At 44.0% G+C, this 22043-nt stretch overlaps 1 protein-coding gene across 1 annotated transcript in view; it reads left to right on the top strand.

The window, feature by feature from the left end:
* The first annotated feature begins 10711 nt into the window (after positions 1-10711).
* The window catches only part of LOC115476025 (protein BTG3-like), a 41439-nt gene continuing 30107 nt past the window's right edge, over positions 10712-22043 (top strand). Inside the window, exon 1 of the mRNA XM_030212134.1 lies at positions 10712-10778. Within this exon, the coding sequence (XP_030067994.1) occupies positions 10765-10778 (14 nt within the window). The 5' untranslated portion in view covers positions 10712-10764. The remainder of the gene's footprint in view (positions 10779-22043) is intronic.

Here is a 22043-nt window from a genome sequence, read left to right as displayed (position 1 = left end):
TAAGTGCCAAATTCCTGCCTATGGCTCTGGGCAATTGACTACAGTGTGCAGAGTGAGGGTGTATCCTAAGTGCTCTCCTGTTTCATGTTAGGCAAGGCCCAGAGAAAATGCTGATCTCCTGCTCTTATTGGGATGTGAGGCCATGACTGAGCAGGTAGGATATGTCTACGTATTCATGTGTGTACGTACTTTCATGACGTGTCATTCTGGTAAACTCACACCTCACAGAAACCCTGGGCATGAATGACTCTGGATCATTAGATGGGTGGAACTGGGTTTCATTCCTAGACAGAGTGGATTCGCTCTTCACTAGAAATTTTCTGATTTTAGAAAGACTTTGTATCATTCCAACATTTTATTCTTCACACTTTTCTAAAAATTTCTTACATTTCCCCACCCTTTTTTTGTGTCTTAAGATAACTTTTTTCTTGATTATGATGATTCAGTTACAGGGCTTTTTTTTCTCCTGATTCCACTTTTTTACAACTGCTGCCGGTGGGTGGGCAGGCGAGCAGAAAAGTGCCCCCCTTCGATCACAAGCTCCCCTCCCCTACCCATAGGCCCTCCCTGCTGCAGCAACTTCCCGTGGCAGCCATTTTGAGGTTGGAACCGGCAAAGGTAGGAGCCAAACTACCTATGCGAGCTACAATCTCAAATGATGGCTGCAGCCTGTAGGGGTATCCCCTGTATTTCACCTTTTTAGGCCTGAGGCCTAGATAGGCCATGAACCATCTTATATGAATAATACCTTCATGGATTCTGCATGATTTTCTGGAAGCACTGGGCTAGCTGACATCATCCAAAGACATGCTGTCCACCTGCACTAGCCCTCCAGTCTATCTTGTGTGAAGCTACGGAAGAAAGAATTTCACAGAAACACTGGAATGAAGTAATCCTCGTTAGCTACCTTGTTAGCAAGGCATTCTGTACCATTCCTGATCAGGTGGACCATCTGGAAACCTAATCCTCATTATTTTGTGACTGTAGATCACCTGCTGGACAGGTGTACAGTTCCTGATTGGTCCCGGATCTTATTTGACTGCATGCTTGTTGAACAAACCTGTAGTATGACTGTTTATTTTCTCCCTGCACTAGGCTCTTCGTGCTCACTCATTCTCAGCCTATTACCAGAGGCTCTTGCACCAGTATCATCATGTGACCAGCATGTGACTTGCCTTGCTACCTTATCCCAATGGCTTACTGATCACAGACGCATACTGAATACTTCCAAAACAGTCACTTGTTGGATTGCTGGTCCGTTTTCTAAGCCAGCACTGACTCCTTTTCTTTTCGACACTTATATCCCTACGGTCGAATCTTTCCGCTACCTTGATGTGACGCTTGGTTCCTCTCTTTCTCTTTCAGCACCCAAATCTCCCAAGTCCTTTTAATGCAGTTTCTATTCTCTCTGTCGACTCCATTCAATTTCCAAATACTTGACTTTTCCCTTGCTCCACTCATTAGTCCATGCTTTTGTTATTTCACTTCTCTATTATTGCACTGTGATTTATCTTGGTCTACCACTTCATCAATCCTGGCGGCTGCAAACCCTCCAAAATGTGACTGCCCGTTTTCTCTGTAACGCTTATAAATTTGATTCTGTCACACCCCATCTATCCAGATTACATTGGTTGCCGGTTAAGTTTCATTCTTGGTTTAAGGTTCTTTGCATTACACATAAAACTCTTCATTCAGAGGTCTCATCCTATTTGGCTTCTACTGTTATTCCCTACACCCCTGACTGTTCCCTGTGTTCCCTTCACTTCCACCGGCTCATCCTCCCTTTCCCTAAACTAGCCCACTATGAATCTACTAGGAACTTAACTTTTTTCTTTTTAGCCCCCAAACTCTGGAATGACCTCTCCCCTTCGCTAGAACTTTCTTTTCCTTAGTTCAAAACATTACTCAAGACCCACTTTTTTGGCCTTGTCATTGGTTCTGATTAGCTGTATTCCTAATTAGTAGGCACAGCAGTGCCTTTTGTAGGTTGTAGTTGCAATTTGTAGTATAGTTTTATCTCTTTTTATTGTATTCAATATGTTTACATTCTTTGTAACCTAAAACCCTTTTTTGTCTTGGTCTGTGTATGGGTATGATTTTTTCTTGGTTGTGTGATTCCTTTCCTATCTTAAATGGAGTTATTTTCCTCTAATATATATATATTTTGTTATTTAGCCTATTTTGTAAACCATCTTTGTTCTATATTTGAGAAGGTGGTATATCAAATGTATCAATAAACATAAATACCTGTGGATCATCAGGGGCAAAGTCAACACTGGACTTGAAAGAGAATTTTGGATAGGAAAAGGAGAAGAGAAGACGACCTGATGGTGTACGCATCTCTCTGAGGAGAGGGACAGAATTGTCAGTAATGCCTATGAACTGCATCTTTCTGTGCTTCGTTCAGTACAAGGAAGAATTCAGGAGCTGATTATTTACAGCTTCTACCGGACTGAGAATCCAGCTGCCTGTGCAGAGCAAGGACTCATCAGACCATACTTAATGCTTACAGGGGATTTGCAGGGAACAGCTAGAGCCTTGAAGAGGAACCAGTTCATCACTCATCTGATGCTGAAGCTGCAGACCTCTAAGGGTGAGAGAAATGGATTTCTTCTGTAGTTCAAGGACTAGGCAGTTACTTGTCTTTTGCTCACTAAGAATTGGTTATTCTCAGATGCATGGTCTATAGCCTAATTGTATAAACACACATATATATCCATATATCTATTTTGTGTAATCCTCGGTATATTTTTGAATCTTGCCATATTTGCTAATTTTATTATCTGTAATAAATAATATATTGCAAATACTAGAATCCCACAGAGCAAATGTAACATATTTTTAGAGCTTTACTGAGTCCAAATCAGTATAGGACTTCATGAATCAGTGAATGTGTGCTCATCAGATCTTCTTAGGACTGTCACTCACTGCAATGGTCTTCTCACACACTTTCGCCCCTGTTTTTACTAAGCCGCACGACAATGCCGACACAGCCCATTCAAAGTGAATGGACTGTGTCGGCATTAGCGCAGGGCAGTTGCTAGTACAGCTTAGTAAACGGGGGGTTAAGCTTTAAAGGGAATTCCCAAAATTCTCTTGTGTATTCCATCTATATCATAAATAAAAAAAATGTAATGAAAAAGACAAAACTTATCTTAAATAGTATCTGGGGTCCCAATATGGGCCATATTTCGCATATTGCTTTTCAAGGTACCCGCATGGTGAAAGGCTTAATAGCTTGACTTTTTTTTTTATCTCTGCAAGTACAAATCACATTATCAGATATAAAGCAATAAAACTTATCTTCTTACAAGATGTTAGAAAAAAAACAATAAAATGCAAGTGAATTAAATAGGATAAAGCAGGATACAATACCTTACTGTGGAGTGCTCAAAATATTTTAATGAAAAACACCAAAGCTTACCGGAAGTGGGTACCACTTCTCTTAAATCTTCTGCTGAGGTGTGCCACTTACCCTATTCCGATATTATTGGAGGAAATTAACAAATCACTGTATACAAAAATAAACGCATTGAGTTTTTGATCACTATAGTTAAAATAACATTGAGTAAAAATTGTTTTACATTTGACAAGTGCTTTTTTATGCAAATCAAAGGCACAGCTATGGTGGCCACTATGGCCTCGACCATAGCATGCATCTATGTTTCTAAATTTGAGGAGGAGTTTTTGTACCAGTCGGAGTATTGCAATACAATCACACAATGGAAGATCTTAAGTATGTTGTTCTTGAAGTTCCTAAACTTCGTAGCAGGGAGATTAAGTGTGCTTGCTGTGAAGGCTAGAACAAAAATGAATTTATAACTGGCATACTAAGGAACCTTAGGGACTTAATTGCGAAGTAGAATGGTGGGCTTTTCAATAAATTCCTTTTTTTTTTTTTTCAATTATGTTTTATTTTTTGTATACTGTGATTTGGCTAATTTCCTCCAATAATATTGAAGTTGTGATATGGCACAACTTTTTTTTTTCCACTTTTATAGAGTGTGTCAACTGATATTTTCTCTCTTAGAACATTACCATATGGGTTTAAGATTAGTTGGATTTTCGATATTGCAAAACATGCCAGTATCTTTTTATAATGTGTTTAATTTTAAAGGCTTTGTCAGAATTATGGCAAAACACATACCAAACATAAATCTATGTCTCTATTAGAAGGTTGTACATTGTAGTAATAATTCTTTCTTTGCATAACACCCTTTTATACACCTTTTGGAGGATAGCCACACTCTGCAAACCACAGTGTCATAAGAACAGCCTTCTGTTTGTAACCATCTACATCTGAGCACAACCGTCTTAAGTGTAAAAATTGCCCAGTTAGAAGATTATTCCTCAAATGTTTCAGATGGAAACTAGTGTACTCAAGTAATGTATTACGATCTGTCTCTTTTCTATATATTGTTTATAGTGCCACTATAAACAATATGGTGATAACAAATTGAGACCCTTGAAGAGTTATCATAATGTCTAGAAATGGCAATTCATAATGGCTCATAGTCACTGAAAGTTGAAGATGAACATTACAAGAATTGAGCCACTGTAAAAATTATTGAAATTTTATCTCAGGATCTGTCCAAATCAGAAACACATTGTCAATGTAACGTTTGCATGCATAAATCAATGGGTAATACATACAGCACAGTGGAGATGTACATTTATTTGAAATGACAGGGGAGATGTCAATGTTTCCCCATTCCATTGGCAAATGAAAACAAGCAGAAAAAAAAAGCATGGCTTTCTTGGCATCTCTAGATTTTTATTTAAAGTTTTCAGTAAGAACAAAATTCAGACCATATAAAGAAACAGTAACACATATAATTTCAAATAACAGAGAAAGGAAAATCACAGAAAAATAGTACCGCTCCCAAAAAACTATTGATTACATAAAAAAAACAATGCCTTGGAAGGTAACCCCTCCCCCCCCCCAATAAAATTAGATTCCTATAATATTTGGGGGTTTGCCATTGTTTCTTCAGTGAACTCCTTTCTCACAAAGAACTACCCCCCTTTCCCCCTTCCCCACAGTTGAAATGTCCTGTAGGTCATTCTTCATGTATAGGATCATAGCAGCTTTGATGTTGGTCACTCAATCTCTCCAAATCTTGAACAACTTTCACTTGTATGAGCCAGTCCTGCAGGGTGGGACCAGCAGATGCCTCCATTTAGCCAGTTTCACATTTAGTGGCCACTAATCAAATTCTCTTGAATCTGGATTTCCACTTGTCCCTGTCTATTACCCAGGCCCAAAAGGCAAAACACTGAACAAAAGAAACATTCCCATAAATGACATGAAACAAAAAATGTCTGGCTGCCCATCCCCTACAGCACAGACATCTTCAGAACCCATGCAGGTATCATGGCAGTGAAGCATGCATACAGCTCAAGCAGCTTGCCCTACATTTAGGCCTAGGCATCACTAAAGAAGAGCCTGCTCCCCTTTGATTTTAGGGACACAAACTTCAAAAGGAGTGCTGCGGCATTCTAACCTCCTTCACCTCCACTTGCTCCAGTCCTGCCTTAGGGGGCCAGAATCTTGAATCTGGCCCTGCAAATAGTTGAAGTTCATCGTCAAAGTTCCATGTCAGTGTTGCACCAATATGTGTAAAGCATGAAGGCAGCCACAGTCAATTCAAGGGAGGAGTTTTTATTTCATTTTTTAAATTAATTTTCAAAACTAAAATGCAACAAAGTTAAATAACAGCAACGGAGGATAATGTTTATGGTTTATTGGATTTAATATACTGCTTTTCAGAGCAGAATTGCCAGGAGCAAAGCAGTTTATAATACATGGAAGAAAGGTCAAAGAGAACTCCATTAAAATGATAGGACAGAACACAAAGGACAATAAGACAGAGACAAGAGAAGAATTAAGGGGTCCTTTTACTAAGCTGCAGTAAGAATTGACCTTCGTGTACCCATACGTGGGTCTTTCCACAAGCTAAGGCCATTTTTACCATGAGCATAAAGAAAGGCTTTTTTTTCTATTATTTTTATTAACGGCTGTGCACTAATGTTGCCACAGAGGTGGAGAAACTGGATCCGCTACGAGAAGAAATGCAGAGGCAAGGGAGTAGCGTGATCAGCAGGACACTTGCAAAAAAATCCAAGGAGATGAGAGATGGCAAAATATTCTTTAATAGTAGATAAGACTCGACACGGCACCGTGTTTCGGCGAACACCACCTGCCGCAGGAGTCTGTACTTGGTAAATGTCAGTTGATGGAGTTGAAGAAAGTGAACCAAATAAAGTCTTTAAAAAAGCTGTAGATGGGTAAATAAAGTTGAGAGAAGAGTCGAGTGCAAAAAATGCCAAATAGCAGTATCCCTGTATTAGCAATGATGTTACCATTAGCACACAGCCACTTTAAAAAAAATTACTGCAGGAGTACTTACCCTCACCTGTTTTTTTTTTTTGTTACATTTGTACCCCGTGCTTTTCCACTCATGGCAGGCTCAATGTAGCTTACATGTGGCAATGGAGGGTTAAGTGACTTGCCCAGAGTCACAAGGAGCTGCCTGTGCCTGAAGTGGGAATTGAACTCAGTTCCCGAGAACCAAAGTCCACCACCCTAACCACTAGGCCATTTCTCCTGGGAAGTTGTAAAGGCTCCTGCGTTCATGTGCTAACCAGTAACCATGGTAATGCAGAATGCCCACTCTCCACCCTGACACGCCCCCTCAAAAAATAATCATGGTGCCGTTAGCATGTGCACCTGCCAAAACTAACACAGAACACTTTAGAGCATAAGGGCCCTGTTTACTAAGTCACGCTAGCATTTTTAGCATGTGCTGTGTAGACACCCAGAGGAATATTATGAGCATCTACATGGTTAGCACATGCTAATGCTTAGCACTTGTTAAAAACGCTATGACACTACTACTACTACTACCACTTAACATTTCTAAAGCGCTACTAGGGTTACGCAGCGCTGTACAATTTAACATAAAGGACAGTCCCTGCTCAAAGAGCTTACAATCTAAAGGACAAGTGAACAGTCAGTCCGATAGGGGCAGTCAAATTGGGGCAGTCTGGATTTCCTGAAAGGTGAGAGTTAGGTGCCGAAAGCAGCATTGAAGAGGTGGGCTTTAAGCAAAGACTTGAAGATGGGCAGGGAGGGGGCTTGGCGTAAGGGCTCAGGAAGGTTGTTCCAGGCATAGGGTGAGGCGAGGCAGAATGAGCAGAGCCTGGAGTTGGTGGTGGTGGAGAAGGGTACAGAGAGGAGGGATTTGTCCTGTGAACGGAGGTTTCAGGCGGGAACGTAAGGGGAGATGAGGGTAGAGAGGTAGTGAGGGGCAGCAGACTAAGTGCATTTGTAGGTAAGAAGGAGAAGCTTGAACTGAATGCGGTATCTGATTGGAAGCCAGTGAAGTGACCTGAGGAGAGGGGTGATATATCGGTTCTGGCGGAATATAAGACGTGCAGCAGAGTTCCGAACAGATTGAAGGGGGGATAGATGGCTAAGTGGGAGGCCGGTGAGGAGTAGGTTGCAGTAGTCACCTGTAGCATGGCTTAGTAAACAGGGTCCTTAGCACACATTAGCACTTAATGCAACTTGGTAAAAGGACCCCTAAATCACACAATAAGAATTGCTTCTACCGTCTGTGCCCTGAGAAAGGCAAGGACAAATCAAACTCGGGTATACATATAAAGTATCACATACCATGTAAAATGAGTTTATCTTGTTGGGCAGACTGGATGGACCATACAGGTCTTTATCTGCCGTCATTTTCTCTGTCTGCTACCTCAGGGTGACCTTACTCTGGGGCCCTTTCAAGGGTTGGTGAATGGCAACAGGCTTGCCGGGCGCCAGTCCAGAACTACTGCCAGGCTACCGCAAGAGCCCGACGGTAGTTCTCAGCCCCAGCACGCGCCATTTACAGCACTACAAAAATATTTTCTATTTCTGTAGTGCTGGTGCTTACCTGGCGGTAATCAGCGCTGGTTAGCGCAGGAGCCCTTACCGCCACCTCAATAGCTGGCAGTATGCGCTCCCCCTCCCCCAAATGGATATGCAGCAAGTGGTTCACGTACCTCACGGCCATTTCTTTTCCAGCTTGGCCATTTTTTTTCCGCTGCGGTAAATGGGGGCCTCAGCATGCATGAAAAACACGTATTGATACTAGCGCAGGCCCCCTTTTACCACAGCTTAGTAAAAGAACCCTTCTGAGAGCCAAGGAAAATATAAATACAATTGAGACAAATTATGACATAGAAAATATAAGCACAGACTAAAGGTGTTTGATTGCCCTATCAACATCCTAAGTTTCAAAAGCTTTACCAAACAAATGTTTTCAACGCATTTTGAAATGTATATATGAGGATTCTAACTGTAATACTATAGCGGGGGGGGGGGGGGGGGGGGGGGGAGAATATAAAGGAAACAGATGAGAAAATCATAAAAATACTCCTGATAAAACCCTCCAGAGAAAACCTAAAAATTGAATGAGATGCAGTACATACAGTGGTGGAAATAAGTATTTGATCCCTTGCTGATTTTGTAAGTTTGCCCACTGACAAAGACATGAGCAGCCCATAATTGAAGGGTAGGTTATTGGTAACAGTGAGAGATAGCACATCACAAATTAAATCCGGAAAATCACATTGTGGAAAGTATATGAATTTATTTGCATTCTGCAGAGGGAAATAAGTATTTGATCCCCCACCAACCAGTAAGAGATCTGGCCCCTACAGACCAGGTAGATGCTCCAAATCAACTCATTACCTGCATGACAGACAGCTGTCGGCAATGGTCACCTGTATGAAAGACACCTGTCCACAGACTCAGTGAATCAGTCAGACTCTAACCTCTACAAAATGGCCAAGAGCAAGGAGCTGTCTAAGGATGTCAGGGACAAGATCATACACCTGCACAAGGCTGGAATGGGCTACAAAACTATCAGTAAGACGCTGGGCGAGAAGGAGACAACTGTTGGTGCCATAGTAAGAAAATGGAAGAAGTACAAAATGACTGTCAATCGACAAAGATCTGGGGCTCCACGCAAAATCTCACCTCGTGGGGTATCCTTGATCATGAGGAAGGTTAGAAATCAGCCTACAACTACAAGGGGGGAACTTGTCAATGATCTCAAGGCAGCTGGGACCACTGTCACCACGAAAACCATTGGTAACACATTACGACATAACGGATTGCAATCCTGCAGTGCCCGCAAGGTCCCCCTGCTCCGGAAGGCACATGTGACGGCCCGTCTGAAGTTTGCCAGTGAACACCTGGATGATGCCGAGAGTGATTGGGAGAAGGTGCTGTGGTCAGATGAGACAAAAATTGAGCTCTTTGGCATGAACTCAACTCGCCGTGTTTGGAGGAAGAGAAATGCTGCCTATGACCCAAAGAACACCGTCCCCACTGTCAAGCATGGAGGTGGAAATGTTATGTTTTGGGGGTGTTTCTCTGCTAAGGGCACAGGACTACTTCACCGCATCAATGGGAGAATGGATGGGGCCATGTACCGTACAATTCTGAGTGACAACCTCCTTCCCTCCGCCAGGGCCTTAAAAATGGGTCGTGGCTGGGTCTTCCAGCACGACAATGACCCAAAACATACAGCCAAGGCAACAAAGGAGTGGCTCAGGAAGAAGCACATTAGGGTCATGGAGTGGCCTAGCCAGTCACCAGACCTTAATCCCATTGAAAACTTATGGAGGGAGCTGAAGCTGCGAGTTGCCAAGCGACAGCCCAGAACTCTTAATGATTTAGAGATGATCTGCAAAGAGGAGTGGACCAAAATTCCTCCTGACATGTGTGCAAACCTCATCATCAACTACAGAAGACGTCTGACCGCTGTGCTTGCCAACAAGGGTTTTGCCACCAAGTATTAGGTCTTGTTTGCCAGAGGGATTAAATACTTATTTCCCTCTGCAGAATGCAAATAAATTCATATACTTTCCACAATGTGATTTTCCGGATTTAATTTGTGATGTGCTATCTCTCACTGTTACCAATAACCTACCCTTCAATTATGGGCTGCTCATGTCTTTGTCAGTGGGCAAACTTACAAAATCAGCAAGGGATCAAATACTTATTTCCACCACTGTAAAACGGTAATTGAGGGGGGGGGGGGGGGGGGGGCGGCTGCCAGGACTGTAATCATTCCCAGGCCATTAAGGAAAAACAACCTACAAATACATCACCAGCTACTAAAGGCATCAATAAACATCCCCTCAACTTTTTTTTTCCTTCACCAGATTCTCCTGTGACCGAATCAGTTCCTGAGCTCTAGTAGTTGTTTAGGGTTTAGAGAGCAAAATTCTTTCACTATACATCGTAAACCTCAGGAGAAAAGACATTCCCAGTGTCAAAGCTCCTGCGAAGGAAGGAGAATGTAATGGAAATAAATGGACATATGGCCATGATCCTGCCCCAAACTGTAAACATTCTTTAAAAAACCAAATCGAAGCCATAACAGTGCCACTGTACAAGCGAGGGGCTGGTGTTTAACCAGTACTATTGCAATGTGCTCGCCACGCTGCAGGCAGTGTCCCAGTACACGCTGGTATTGTTCGTGCCCTAGTTTGGGCTGCACTGCTTGTACACATAGGCTGTATTTTTGGGAGTGGGTGTTGCTCAAGATCTCCTTATATAGTGTGTGACATCACAAGGTGCTGGGAATCCCCTCCCTCCAGCTGATGAATCCTCCGTGAGTCACTTCCATGTAGTGAAACTGGAGCACGCGATTACAATTCATACACAGACAGAGAGAGCGCGTGGCAGCAGGAAAAACTCCAGCGATGCAGACAACAGGGTAAGGGCTTCCAGCTTTATTTAATCCTCTCCTGGATCTCTTAGGGCTTACAAGGTGCAAAGGTATTACCAGATGTTGATGTTCTTAAGTATTATGATGGGGGGATATGCTAAAATACTAGTTCCTGGTACCGGTGTACTTTGTGCCGAAAATTTGGGGTGCAGTTTTCTTAATAGGGTGACTTATAAGGTTCTTATGAAAAGACGGGAAATGTGGGGGGGGGGGGGGGGGGGGGGGGGGGGGGGGAGGTTGACCACAAATAATTTTTTCAGGTCTGACTATATAAAAAGAAAGTTTTTGCCAGAGGGTTTTGAGTGAGTCGTGGCAGTGTGCTGTGACATTTTTTCCACAGGGAAAAGTGAATTCTCTTGAAAAGTACTGTGAAAGTATGGGTGAGGTTTGTAATTCATATGTTGTTCCTGAGTTTGAATCCCCCCCCCCCCCCCCTTTCTTTCTAACTGGTTTTGTGACTTCCAGAAGTTCAGTTATTCTGGTGCTCAGTGTTCACATAACATTTTGTGTTGTAGTTTTACTGGTCTTATTTAGTCAGAAAAGCATGGTTTGTGTAGGGGTCATAAATATACCACGTGGCTGTTGGTGGAGCAGGCCACAGAATACAAGCACCACTAAAAAAAACAAGGATGTACTCCAAGGGATGCACAACCCTTGCAAAAGTGTTCTTTACCTCCAGCACTTGGGGGTCCTTTTACTAAGCTGCAGTAGGGCTACCGCAGGGTAGTGCATGCCATATCGACCTGCCGGGGTAGCGCGGACGTCTGTTGGTAGTTCAGTTGATGCACGCAGTTTCCCACAGTAGAAAATAATTGTCTATTTTCTACCATGGAGGTGTTTCCAGTGGTAATCGGCAGCACGCCCACATTGCTGCGCTCTGCCTGATTACCACATAAGCAGCGTGCGAGCCCTTACCGCCTTTTAAATAAGTGGTGGTAAGGGCTCAGGCAGTAAATAGCCATGCACTAATTTTTAATATTAGTGCATGGCCATTTACTGCCCCATTAAAAAAAAAAACAAGCCTTTTCCTCACCACGGTAAAAAATGACCCAGAGAGGGGCATAATCAAACGGGGTGCCCAAGTTTTCCTGAGGCCGGCCCCGCAGGGCGGCCCCATGAAGGGATGGGGAAACCGCTTTTATCAAAACAAGATGGGCGTCCATCTTTCATTTTGATAATATGATCGAGGATGCCCAAATCTCAACATTTAGGTCAACCTTAGAGATGGTCGACCTAAATGTTGAGATGGTCGACCTTAGAGATGGTTGTCCCCGGTTTTCGGCGATAAAGGAAACCGAGGACGCCCATCTCAAAAATGACCGAGGACGCCCATCTCCAAATGAGCCCCCCAAACCCCACTCCCCACAACTGTACACCACTACCATAGCTCTAAGGGGTGAAGGGGGGCACCTACATATGGGTATAGTGGGTTTCGGTGGGGTTTTGAAGGGCTCACATTTACCAGCACAAGTGTAACAGGTAGGGGCGGATGGGCCTGGGTCTGCCTGCCTGAAGTGCACTGCACCCACTAAAACTACTCCAGGGACCTGCATACTGCTGTCATGGAGCTCGGTATGACATTTGAGGCTGGCATAGAGGCTGGCAAAAAAATTAAAAACATTTTTTTAGGGTGGGAGGGGGTTGGTGACCACTGGGGGAGTAAGGGGAGGTCATCCCCTATTCCCTCCGGTGGTCATCTGGTCAGTTTGGGCACCTTTTTGAGAATTGGTCATGAAAAAAAGGAACCAAGTAAAGTCGACCAAATGCTCGTCAGGGACGCTCTTCTTTTTTTCATTATTGGCCGAGGATGCCCATCTCTTAAGCACGCCCCAGTCCCACCTTCGCTACGCCTCTGACATGCCCCTGTGAACTTTGGTTGTCCTTGCGATGGACTGCAGTTGAGGGCGCCCAAAATCGGCTTTCGATTATGCCGATTTGGGCGACCCTGAGAGAAGGACGCCCATCTCCCGATTTGTGTTGGACGATGGGCGCCCTTCTCTTTCGAAAATCCCCCTGAGTGTACGCCAATTTCACAGGCCAAAACTAGCGCAGGCTACTTTTCACCATGGCTTAGTAGGAGAGCCCCTTAGTCACAGGGATGAAGGACACTTGCCTGTACTTCTGCCCTACCTCCCCCCCCTAATATTTCACATCAGCCATCCCACTATCTAGATATGGTCCTTTGTCAACTTACCACTCCTCTCTTCCCTTCCCCTCCTTCCCCTCTCACTCTCATGTGTCTTCTGGGTTTTTACCCAACTCACTGAGTGAGTGTCTCTCTTATGTATCACTTTAAATTCTTCTCTGTGTAAACCTCTCAAATGTTACATTTCATGTGAATTCCTTCAATGGCTTCTCTACTCATAGGGGGTTTCAGAGAGACCATCCTGCCCAAAAGGTGCTCTTTTGTTTTTGTAAAGAACACCTAAAAGAGAATGAAGAAAGCAGCTCAGTAAATTGGTATAAAGTGGGTACACATTTTTCTTTGGGGGCAGCCATCTTTGAAAGAGTCATAAATTACATCATTCAGACACAGCAGTAACTGCCTGATTCACATAATGTGTACGTGAGATCATGTGCAGCATCTTAAAGGATCAGTGCTGGTAACAGCTTACCAGCAAAAGCAGTAACCAACAGAACCGTGACAGAATTCAAATACACACGGGTACGACAAAGAGTATAGTGATGGGGGGGAGGGGGCTAAGATACAGAAACGAGGAAGTAGCTTATGCTGTATAATATAATAAAAATTAGTAGTCGGCATGAATAGCAGGCATTAAAATTTGGGGGGGGGGTCATCCTTGATAAAGCCTCTTGTAGGCAAAATATGTGACATGTCGGATTGCAGAACCCCTACAGCCAACCATGCTTATGCAAAAGCTAAGTACTATATTCAACTACAAAAGTTTGAAAAGTGTTGAGCAGATATTTAAGAGATAAAAAGTTATAAAAATATTAAGGGGACTGGTGACAAATTTGGGAGAGTCCTGGGCGGCATCGAAATTAACAGACCGCCAGACATCCTTGCTGAGGTCCTTTTAAATCCAATCAACAGAAAATTTTCTAAAGTTGTATTTTTATGGCTAATTTCTATATACAAGCAAAATTATATTTGTGATTACTACAGTATATTACATTGCTTGTGAAGGTTCATATTGAATTTGCCATCAGTGTGACTGACGTATGATATAATAAAGCATGGATGCTATGTTTAAAGTCCACTTTAAAGGTAATAAATTGAAATAAAATAAGCAAAGATGATATCTTTTTTTATTGGGACGACTTAATAGATTTTTTGACAAGCTTTCAAAGACAGAGCCTTGTTCAGGTCAGATATGAGCAAAATATGGCAATATCAAAATATATATGAGATCATGTTCCAAAAGACAGTCTTGAGGGAAAGGTGTGTGTGTGTTGGGGGGGGGGGGGGGGGGAGGGAAGGAAGCAGTTTCCTATCACATATGAACTATAAAACTATACTGCTTTGTCAGATTCTGATTACCCATGTACTTCTCCCTGTTTCTTACTACTTCCCCATCCCCACTATACCTTTCCCTTGAGACTGTAATTGGAATGTTTGTTATGTCTCACTTATATACTGTATATTTTGATATTGTCATCTTTTGCACATATATGACCTGAAGAAGGTTCTGCCTTTGAAAGTCTGTGAAAAAATGTATTAATTTAATCCAATAAAAAGGTATCACCTTGCCTTCCTTTTTTGTTTTTATTTCTTTTTATTGCTGCATGATATGAACCTTAGAGGGCCAAAGATGGAAGCATGGAAGTACTACAGCAAGTACTTTTGAGAGACTGAGATCATATTTCACATACCCTGGCTTAGGAGTGAGGTTCATTACTGTCATGCTATGTGCAAAATGAACCCAAAAGGGGACATTGCCCCCAGGTGACAAGCCAGTGAGCCAAGGGCGGTGTTATGAGCACATCAGTTTTTCAAAAAGGCTGAGGCAACCTACACAAAGTGGCCATGATTACAGCCCTAATATCACTGATCATCAGCTGTGTTAGTTTTGAGTACTGTCTGGGTTATGATAAAATTTGGTGGTAAATCATGGGTGAGGGCCCAGGTGTTGGACTACATATACCCCCAAATTCAATAAACATTGCTAAAAATTGCATGTGTAAATTTGGGTGTGCCCAATTTGCGCACACAATTTAATTGAATAATGGGCCCTTAGCATCGATGACTGGAATTTTAACAGTTAATGGTGCTAATTAGCTTTCATTAAAATTTATGCATGTAAATTTAGGTGCGGGATCTGCGCGTAAATTTTACATGTGGGTCCAAAAAGAAGGCATGGCCATAGGCAGGTCAAGGGTAGATCAGTGGCAATCCTTAGTTGGCTGCCACCCGGGGCAGATCGCCGCTGCGCACCCCCCACTGGGTGCAGTGGCATCCGTCCCCCCTAGGTGCAACACAACACCCCCCCCCCCAGGTGCATTTTTACCTACTGAGAGCAGCCGCGTGGCTGTCGGTTCCGCTGGTTCCCTGCTCCCTCTGCCTCGGAACAGGAAGTAACCTGTTCCGGGGCAGAGGGCGCAAGGAACCAGCGGAGTTGACAGCCGCGCGACTGCTTTCTGCACCCCTCCAGTGGCGTGCACCCGGGGCGGACCGCCCCCACCACCCCGCCCTCGGTACGCCACTGCACCTTGTTATAGAATTTGGGGAATTTGCGCCTAATTTCAGTGTGGAGATTTACACCAAAGTTTCGTTGATGTAAGTGGTCATGCCTAAATGTAGTCTTGGTTCCTGTTGCTAACGTTAAGCACCGTTTATAGAATACAGTGAAACCTCAGTTTTTGTTCACGTCAGTTTTCGTCGGTTTCGGATTTCGTTGATTTTTCGACTAGAAATTTGTCTCGGTTTTCGTCGGTTGCCTCGGATTTTGTCAAAAAAGAAGGATGTTCATCTCCCAATTTGTATCGGAAGATGGACGTCCTTCTCCCGATTTTGGGCGTCCTCGTTAATTGCCTTGGTTTTCGTCGGTTTGGGATTTTGCTGATTGTTTTCGGATGGATTATCGACGAAAACTGAGGTTTCACTGTAACACTAAGCACTGTTTTTTTTCGGTGACAATTTTTTAAGTGCCGTATATAGCATTTAATCCATCGGGTCTTGTACTGAGGCAGATGACAAAGACTGGAATCGCCATACCGGTGAAAGTGTGAAGGCCAGCACTGTAAGAGGATCTGAGCATGCTTTGGACAGATATAGAGGACTGTAGTAGAAACAGGGTTTAGCAGTGGATAAAAAGCTGGTGCTGATTTAAATGTAGGAATTTACAGACCTGTCCACCCAAAGTAGACCAGAACCAAGAATGAAGTAATTGGTTTGTGTCAGTCAACAGCTGATCCAGTGTCACTCAAGAATCTCATCAGCGACGTTCTCCCAGGTCGTGTAGAAATTGAAAATTATTCTAAGTACAAGGATTATAATGGCATAGAATGAGTGGTAATGCTTAGGAATAGGCTGTCCAGAGAAACAGTATAAGGGGAGAAGAATGGAGAATCCCTACATGCGTCATCTTTTAGAAATATGGGGAGAGAGGGAGGGGCAGCCAACTTATCGAGCAGTGTAGCATTGGGTTATGAACCAGACTTTTTTAGGGTGGGGGGGGGGGTGGGACTTAGGGGTGTACAAATAATGGGAAAGAAAAGGTCTGGTTTGGTTTAGGTAGTTATCGGAGAATAGAGAATTAATTCCATTTGCAACGTTGAAGGAAACATATGGACTTCTGGAGGGGGATTTTATTCCGGTAATGCAGATATATGCATTATATGCATTTAAAGGGCTTGAAAACAGAAGAGGCCGGTTCAAATCCCACTGCTGCTCCTTGTGATCTTGGGCAAGTCACTTAACCCTCCATTGCCTCAGGTACAAACTTAGATTGTGAGCCCCTCCTGGGACAGAGAAATATCCAGTGTACCTGAATGTAACTCACTTTGAGCTACTAGTGAAAAAGGTGTGAACAAATTCTAAATAAATAAAGGGAACAATTGGAAGGTCTTTGAGGGGTCCATGAAAAGGCTAAAGGGGGTGATTACCTGTTTTATAGCTATTTGCAAGGATGGAATTCATTATATATTGAAGTGGGAGCACAATTTTGGGGAAGAACTGAGAATGGGTGAGTATATTCAAAGAGTATGAAGGTTTCGCCCTGTATACTGGTTTGTGAGAACTTCTACAAAGTAGCATCTCAGTGATATTTAACACTAGAACAAATTAAAGAGATGTATCCTGGAGCCTCAGATAGGTGTTGGAGGCAATGTGGAGAAGTTGGTACTTTTATATGTATCTGGTGGACATGTCCAAAAATTCAGGAAAATAATTGGACATGAGTGATAGAAGCCTTGATTGTTAGAGGGAGAGTGAAGGTGGCAAAGCAATCCAAAAATGGTTTGTTAGGATGGATTGTGGGGAAACTAGAACAATGGAAGAAATGGATACAAAGTGGAGGAGTAGCCTAGTGGTTAGTGCAGTGGACTTTGATCCTGGGGAACTGGGTTCAGTTCCCACTGCAGCTCCTTGTGACCTTGGGCAAGTCACTTAACCCTCCATTGTCCCAGGTACCAAATCTTAGCCCTCTAGGGACAGAGAAAGTACTTGCATATAATGTGTACAGTGCCGGTACATCTAGTAGTGCTATAGGAATGATTAGTAGTAGTAGTGGATGGGGATGTGAAGCAGCCAGGTGTGAAATTGCAGTGCTATGAGAAGGTAGGAAAAGCCCCACTATTCAAGACTGGAGACAGAGACTGCAGTGAACGAAGGGTGCATTATGATTAAGAGGGTAAAGAATGGGAGTACCTTCAGAAGTTGTTGAGGAAGCAGGGTTGCTAGGCAGAAAAGAAGGACCATTATACATAGGGCAGAGCTTACTACTACTGTTACTACCGTGTTTCCCCGAAAATAAGACACTCATATTAATTTTTGCTCCCCAAAATGTGCTAAGTCTTATTTTCAGGGGCTGTCTTATTTTTCGGGGAAAGATCGGGGTTGGATCGGGGTTGGCCCGCCCGCCCTCCGTCGCTCTCGGAACTAACCTTAAATGCCTCCTTTCACCTTCGCAGCAAGCAGCGGCAGGGCAGGCCACTTCTTCCTTCCATGTCCCGCCCTCGCCTGACGTAATGTCCGCGAGGGCAGGGCATGGAAGGAAGGAGAGGTCTGTCCTGCTCCTGCTTGCTGCGAAGGTGAAAGGAGGCATTTAAGGTTAGTTCCGGGAGAGACGGAGGGTGGGTGGAGGGGGGGCCTGGCGACCTCGGGTGGGGGGGGGGGGTGGCCCGGGGGCGTCCTTGTCCGGCTCTCGGCGGCCCTGCTTTCAAACAAAAATTTGCTAGGTCTTACTTTTGGGGGAGGCCTTATATCTACCAATTCAGGAAAACCTCTACTAGGTCTTATATTCGGGGGATGTCTTACTTTTGGGGAAACAGGGTAGATGTACACATTATATACAGGTACCTTCTCTGCCCCTAGGGGGCTCACAATCTTACCTGGGGCAACAAAGTGTTAAGTGACTTGCCCAAGGTCACAAGAAGCTGTAGTGAGAATTGAACCCAGGTTTCCAGGATCAAAGCCTGCTGCACTAATCATTAGGCTACTCCTCCCACTCCAAACTGTGAGTGGGACCCCAAATGAGGTCACAAAACCCGCATTTGGGGTTATGACCTGGGTGGGCTCTCCATAGGTGCATCTTCTGCAATGCGGGGGGAGGGGGAGAGGGTTAGACAATTTTATTTGGCTGTGATTATGGGGTCATGATCACACAAAGACTGATGAGTGCTGACCTAGGGGAATTGAAGAGGTAAGAAAAGGGGGAAGGGGAGGAGGGGGTGAGGATAAGGGAGGGACATGGGTGGACTAGGGCAGGGGCAGGTGTCTGAAAAAGCAACAGACTGCTGGCTGGGGACATACTGGGAGAAGTAATGGGGTGGAAGGGTGGGGTTAATGTAAGGGAGAGGGAATTGAGGAGAATGAGGGGGCAATGGACAGTGAAGGAAGACAGGGAGGAGAGTTTTGAGAAGAATTGGGATACTGTCAAATGCAGAGTTAGATTATGTAGAAAATGTTATTGATTGATTTGAGTTATATATTCTAGCTCTTTTGCTGAAAAATTCAATAAAAATCTATTGAAACAATAACAACATCAAAAAAGCCAAACGAAAACAAATAAAACAGACATTCCTGAAAATGACATGGGAAATAACATGAAATTAAAAATTTCTGGCTGCCTTTCCCTAGTAATATTTTCCTCTGGGTACATAATACAAAACAATAAATATTCTGCACTTTAAGACTTCAGGGGAATACAGTGTCTACCTCATGTTCTTGAGACTGTGGATGAAACTAGATTTCACTCTTTCTGCCTGGCTAATTTCTGGGAATCTGAATCTTTTTCTCCTCCCTTGCATTCTTGGTATCTAAAATCCCTGGGTTTTTCCTGCTGGGGAGATTTGGTGATAGACTCAGAGCTTTCTGAAGATGATGAAACACACAGTAACAATGGTTTTGCAATGCCAGTCAATCAGGACTGATCCGGCTGCCAACATCACAAGGTGAAAAATGTCAACATGGGCTGGGTAGATTTGTCACTCTTTCAAAAATGTCATGTGCTGTGGGATGGGTTCACAATCAGCTCTTTTTAAATTATTATTATTTCAGTCGAGGCACAACGTACAAGATACATAATAGAAAAGCAACAACATCAACATTTCTCTCAGAACAAACAGATCAAACGGGACCTCTAGTCTTTGAAGATATTTACTATTTCAAAAACCACAGGAAGGGAAAGAGGAAAGGAAAAAAGGGGGATAAACTGAGGAGTAAATCTAAATGAGAGAATAAAGGTGCCCCCACAGTCTCAAAAAAGAGAATAAAAAGTCCAGGTGAGTGATCACAGTTTCTCCTTCAAGGGCCCCTATTATCTTAGATTACTTGGACGCAAAACACAATCAGCTCACATATGATGTTACATCAGTCCCTGAGAAATAATCACCAATTGAAAACACTGGATATTCACAAGGGATGGGCATTTCTGTTACTATTAGGACTGGAGGGCTCAGGTGATGGGCATGGGTATATTTAACCTGCAAACTCGCAGGAGATTGGGTACAGAGCCTGTCACTCCTAGGACTGGGGGTCTCAAAGGATGGATACTGGATACAAGCCTGTCATCTCTAGGACTGGAGGTCTCAAGGGATGGCCACTGGATACAAGCCTGTCACCTCTAGGACTGGAGGTGTTAGAGGATGGGCACAGGATACAAGCCTGTCACCTCCAGGACTGGAGGTCTCAAGGATGGACACCAGATACAAGCCTGTCACCTCTAGGACTGGAAGTCTCAAGGGATGGACACCAGATAAAAGCCTGCCACCTCTAGGCCTGGAGGTTTCAAGGGATGGACACTGGATACAAGCCTGTCACTTCTAGGACTGGAGGTTTCAAGGGATGGACACTGGATATGAGCCTGTCACCTCTAGGATTGGAGGTCTTAAGGGATAGACACTGAATACAAGCCTGTCACCTCTAGGACTGGAGGTCTCAGGGGATGGGCACATCATATAAGCCTGTCATCGCTAGAGCTGAAGGTCTCAAGGGATGGGCACAGCAGACAAGCCTGTCACTTTTAGAGCTGAAGGGCTCAGGGGATGGGCACAGTGATACAGAGAATCACATCCATTAATTTCCTTTGAGGAATTAGAACAATGTGTGAACATAAATGTTGAGTCCCTTCTGCTTATCCTGTAGTGTGTCTTTCTTTCTTTGAGTTTGTCTTCTTCTTCTGCTCTCTGAATGCCTCTGGGACTTCCTCCCTTAGCTGCTTTGCATGGACAGTTCAAAGTGGCAGACTGGGGATTTCAGCTATAGGACACTCTGTTTTCTTATTCTGTCTCATGATCTGCTTGCAGGTGGTGTATTTCCCACAATCCATAGCAAAAGTAATTTCAATTTCCTTTATTAGGAGATGATGGAGCAAAGCCAGTTTGTTGTGTCTTTTATTTGCCATTGGTTGTGTTTATCCATTTTAAGGTGTGATATAGGAAAAAAGAGGACTGCTGTTGCCAGATGCTGGTGCAGTGAACTCCTGATCTGGATCAGGTTTGGGAACCACTGGCTATGCCAAAAAATGAGAAACATTCACTTACAGATATTGCTAATTATTGCCTGGTTGCCTCTATCCCACTTTATATAAAGATTATGGAGGGAATAGTTATTAAACAACTATCTGATTTTTTGAATAAATTCCAACCTTTACGCGAATCTCAGTCAGGCTTTCGTGCTAACGATAGCACTGAGACAGTTCTGGGTTTCTTGTTAGTTAAGGGTAGGAATCTTATTTGACTAGGACAAAATACTATTAGTTTACAAGTGGATCCCTCAAGTGTTTTTGACCTCATTGATCACCAGTTGCTATTAAGCATTCTAAATAGTTTTGTAATTGATGAAAAAGTCCTTTCTTGGTTTAATGGCTTTCTTACATCCAGGTCATATAAAGTAAAATTTAGTAGTTCCTTTTCAAATGCTTGGAAGATGAAATGAGGGTTCCTCAGGGTTCCCCCCTTTCTTCTCTTTTATTTAGGGCTCCTTTTACAAAGCCGCTCTAGGGGCTTCGGCGTAGCAAATACGACAAAGCCCATAGGAATTGAATGGGCTTTGTCACAATTTCAGCATGGGAATCGCTAGCATGGCCAGGGCCGCCGAGGAGGGACAACATTTTCTGGGCCCGGGCCTCCAAGGGTGGCCTAACGCCGGGGTCTCTCTCTCTCTCTCCTGCTCCTGACGGGAGCCGGGTGATCGCATCTTGACAGGAGCAGGAGAAAGAAAACTCCAGCACCGGGCCCCCCCCCCCTTGCATTGCCTGTCTATCAGCTGCTGGGCCCTCAGGCTGCGCATGCTCAGTTTTGAGACCGAGAATGTGTGACCTGAGGAAAGCAGCCGCAGGGGCAGGCAATGCTGAGCAGAGAAAGGAGTCGCGCTGTCTGCAACTAGTGGGGCCAAACAAGTTACTTCGGGCCAGGGGCATAGCTACGTGGGGCCACGGGGGCATGGGCCCCCCAGATTTGGCCCTGGCCCCCTGCTGCTGACCCTTTCGACCCCCCTTCCCGCCGCTGCCAACCCTCCCTCGCCGCTGCTGTCGGGTACCTGTGCTGGCGTGGGTCCCCAACCCCCGCCAGCCGAAGTCCTCTTCAGCGCTGGTCTCCGGGCCAGCGCATTGCTGCAGCTGATCTGGAAGG

The sequence above is a fragment of the Microcaecilia unicolor genome, chromosome 8, assembly GCF_901765095.1.
Source record: "Microcaecilia unicolor chromosome 8, aMicUni1.1, whole genome shotgun sequence".
Lineage (NCBI taxonomy): Eukaryota > Metazoa > Chordata > Amphibia > Gymnophiona > Siphonopidae > Microcaecilia > Microcaecilia unicolor.
Note: the sequence above shows the minus strand (reverse complement) of the source record. Positions and strands in the feature narration are given on the sequence as shown.